The sequence below is a fragment of the Topomyia yanbarensis genome, chromosome 3 (genome assembly GCF_030247195.1).
Source record: "Topomyia yanbarensis strain Yona2022 chromosome 3, ASM3024719v1, whole genome shotgun sequence".
Classification (NCBI taxonomy): Eukaryota; Metazoa; Arthropoda; class Insecta; order Diptera; family Culicidae; genus Topomyia; species Topomyia yanbarensis.
Genome location: NC_080672.1, coordinates 39,050,843 through 39,055,091, shown reverse-complemented (window position 1 = coordinate 39,055,091; position 4,249 = coordinate 39,050,843). Strand labels below are relative to the sequence as shown.

Sequence of the window (4,249 nt, the reverse complement as noted above, 5' to 3'; positions counted from 1 at the left end):
CGTGCGTTCGAGTGCAACGGATTTTCATCTGTTGCATTCGCACTCATGTAACTACCATGTAAACAAACCACCGAGAATTGTCAAATGAAGTTCATCCGGCTAATCTGTGGGGTTATGTCGGTTGGTGTAAAACCTAAATTAGAGGCAAAGGAGCATGGTTTGATTTCATACGGGTGTTGTGCGTCCAAAGAGATTACTAGATCAAAACTGCCTGTCATTTGAAGTGCATCGTTTAGTTTTGGTCAAATATTCAATTTTATTGAAATCTAAATTTTACCTCATCATTAAACAATGTCCAAATCCAACGTAAAATAATGCAACTATTCGCTATGCCGGAAAACATACAAGAACATTTCAAACCTTCGACTTACATCCCTTTCAAAAGTAAGTCACATTGTTTAAAATTATCCTGATAAGAAGTTACCTACAGTTTTTTCATTCTCGAAAGCCTTACTACGGGAGAAATTTAAACGCTTTGTGCCGCATCACAAGGACGACAAGGATTATCAACAATCTTCGTCGAGGCGGAGCCGCATGGAAAAGGTTTTTCCGGAAATTGGAGCAGCCTTCATCGCCGGACATGTGGTCGGTGGAACATTCGGATTTATGGAAGGTGTAATAGTGACATCGAACTGTTCGAGGTTGATCCGACGTACACAGTGAGTACAGTGGCTGTTGAAAGCTGTGCTCGTAAATATATTAATCGTTTTCTATAATAGAATATTCAACCATGCTCTGAAGCGAGGAAAGTACGCGTCAAGTTCGCTGGGATCCATGGCTATGATGTATTGCACTCTGGGAGTTCTGATTCAACTTTTTTGCAGTGGGAAAAATGACTTTTGGAACTGTGCGGCCGCAGGAGGAACTACTGGTTTGCTCTTCCGAGCATCTGCTGGGATGAAAAAAATCTTAAGCGGTGGTTTATTCGGCTTAACGTTTGGATCATTGCATGGCTTGATGAGCACATACAGACATTAGAATTGCTGTTAGTGGATTCAAAATATATGTAATTTTGCTTTGTTAATTTCGGCATTTTAAAAACCCAATGACAATGCACTTAATCTAACATCTAACACTCAAGTGGTACACCTGATCAGTAGTCATTTCAAGAAATTTGAGAATTTAAATTATTGCGGTCAACCGTTATTAGCAGATCTAAAGTAAATTCGACGAATCTAGGCGTGGAAACACTTGCACTGCCATAAACTTGAACAGATGATCAGAGATCAGCTCCAATACGAATTTAATGTGATTTTTGTCGATGATCACGGGCCAATTGGAACTGAAAGTCTGCATTAATGAATCCAATTTCAAGGTCCACAATTAATAACAATCCCGTGCGTTAGGTTATTAATACTTTCTAATGCCCTTCGTTGCTATCGCTCGTATACGCGAACTCTACCAACAATTCAAGATGAAAAATAGGAAAAACCTTTCTTTGATCTATGACATTACGCTTTGTCATAACTTTTCGTCCATACTACGTAATCATGATGATAAATTCGGTGGCTTTATATCCCAGAAATATAAATACAGTTCATTCGTATAGTTACTCTCAGACAGTTCGGTTGTGTTTTAGTTTCTGTGTGGTGTTTGATTATTGACAAAGTGTTTGTCTCGGTTTTGATTTGTGCCTTTATCTCGAGGTAACATACCTCAGTCTTTTGTTCGCGCAGAAAGGATTAATCAATAGCCAGCTATACAAGCTGGATCGGTGCCTCTAACAGTGGCGTCAAACCCAAAAAGACGGTCAAAAGTATTTACTAGCTTTGGAATGTAGAAAACGACCGGTTGGGTTTTTGTGGATTTTCGGCTTTCACGGTCTAGAAATTAGAATGGCTGTTTTATATTGCCCGACGTTTCGGCCACTGGTTTTGGCGTTTTTCCTTTTTTGCTAAGGGCCAGCTGACGAGTTATATAAATAGTTATAATTCGCTATTTCCTGTGCAATCGGGATACCGAGAAGGACACCCTTGGGAAACAGCTTTGAATCTATTTTTTTCGAAATAGTAAGTGAAAATCGAGGCTAAAGAGGCAATTTCGAGATATTTTCTGTTGCAAACTTTAGAGCGATTTGTTATCGAAAGGAGTGAGATTTAAAACCTATTTCTGTGATAGAACTCAGAAAACAATTTTCAACGATTTTGTATCTAGCTCTCTCGGCAATCTTCTTAAAGTACCGCAATGTAGCGTCGTAGGTCCTATGCTAATTTCTACGTATATGGGGTCGATGTTCCAATATTCGTATACTTGAGGAAAACTTTTATAAACTATTATTAAATGTAGCACAAATGACGGAAGAAAGATCACTTAAAGTTGTGCGTCCACATCGACATTTTAAATTTCCTGAATCGTCGAATTAATCGTTTAATAAGAATTCTAACCTTTCAATACTACAAACTTTCCCAGTTTTTTTAGTGAGAAAATTTTTCGTTCTGTTGAATATTTTTGCACTATTTGGTCGAAAATATGTGTAGGTGCTTTGAATTCAATTTTGGAAAATGTACGACTACTATAAATAAAGTAAAAACGGATTTTTAAAAAATCCTTCGAAAATGACGGGGAGAATGCAAAATTAGCAAGCCTATTTCAAGTCGAGTTTTGTATCAGTCGATGCTCACTTGCCAAATGAGCAACATGTTGACTGTACTGTGCAGACGGTACAATAAGCGGTATACGCTATGGATGGTCGGCAACTTTGGAATATGCACACACTCGCACCTGAGTGACACATTCAAATTCGGGTGGTTTACAAATAGAGGCGCCACGTGTCCGTTTTCATCATTCGTCGCTCAAATATTAAACGATCAAAAATTTTTGGTTTTCGAGCTAAAAAAAAATTTTTATGTGACACTTGCACCTTAAGAAAAATTAAGGTGATTATCCTAAAAGATGTGGGATGTAGTCCTGGGAAACTTTTCTGAAGACATCGAAGCATGAAAATATCTGTGAAACTCGGGAAAAACCTTTGACCGTCTTTTTTTAGTTTCGCCCCACTGTGCGACGGTATGCGATTCTAAATTTTATTGCTACATTCACGATAAAATTTGAACCGCACGTTCTTCATGACTGAGAAAGATTTAAAATTCACAAATTCAATATTAGATTTCACTAACCTGATTATTAAAATTACACGCACACTTTTTTCTTTCTGTCACGAAACAAAGACGATGTTTAAATTATTTGTTTACATTGCTGCCTTCAAAAGCAACGATAAATAAGAAAAGATTTATAGCTTATTTAAAACGGGATCAATGATTCTAAACAAATTTAATACTGTCCTTAAAGTGGTTTTAAAAACCTTTCCCAGAATATGTGTGCTGCTTCAGAAGAGTTTTATAACAGTTTTTTATGCATTCTTAAACATGCTTTAAAAACTTAATGTAAATTGGGCCAACTAGTTTGAATGTTATCTTATAGCGGTGATTAGGAGGTTTTCATAGAGTTGAAAGTTTGCTTATTTTGCAAAAAAAAAAAAATCTCGAAAACCGCTTATAGCTTTTAATAAAACTAAAATTGTTACTTGGGATCTAACCAAGTACTGATTGGTTTTTACCGTCAAAACAGGTTTGCAAACATTAGTATTTTATATCAATCGGGTTCCTTAGAGTGTATTCAGTAGCTTAGCGTTCAATATAGGAGTTTAGAAGTGGAACTGGAACGGAAACAATCACATTGTAAGTAGAGGTTTGCCCACTACTCGGATTCTTGTTTGCCCGGCGGACCCTTCTTTTCAGGGCGGCCTTGGTGCTCCTACAGGAATGTCGGATTTTCGTAACACAACAAAAAAAGTAAAAAAATAAACTAAATTTACCAACTTTTTTTCCTCCAATTTTCCTTTGCTGCACTGTGCGCTGCACGCTACTCGGTAAACTGCTGCTGTTGGCGGGACGGTTTCGTCTGACCAGCCGGACAACAACGGCCGCGTTCTCCTTTTGTCGTTTGCTGGTCCGGCAGCGGTCCTTAACAATTAGCTAGTGAGGTGAGCTTTGCTCCTTTGTCGGAACCTCCCTAGCGACAGTGGTGACGAATCACAGCAAAGAATTCCGGAAGACACCGCAGTGTTCTTTCCAGGGGAAGCCATTGTCCACCCAGCTTCGCCTTGGCTATTAGCTGAGAAGGAGAGCAAGGCTCGTTCGGTTTATCCTTCCCAGCGAGGGCGGATTGGTGCGTCTGGATCCTTTGCGGTTAGCCGGGGAAGCGAAAACTCTTTGATGATTAGCTTCCCCTGACGGCGATCCAGCACCAC

The 4,249-nt window shown here is 38.9% G+C and overlaps 1 protein-coding gene across 1 annotated transcript; it reads left to right on the top strand.

Annotated features, from left to right (window-relative positions):
• Positions 1-247: 247 nt before the first annotated feature.
• On the top strand, positions 248-978 carry LOC131686892 (mitochondrial import inner membrane translocase subunit Tim23-like). Its single transcript, XM_058970897.1, has 3 exons — positions 248-384; positions 449-659; positions 720-978. The coding sequence occupies exons 1-3, from the start codon at positions 315-317 to the stop codon at positions 976-978; spliced, it is 540 nt and encodes a 179-aa protein (XP_058826880.1). The 5' UTR covers positions 248-314.
• The last annotated feature ends 3,271 nt before the right edge of the window (positions 979-4,249 follow it).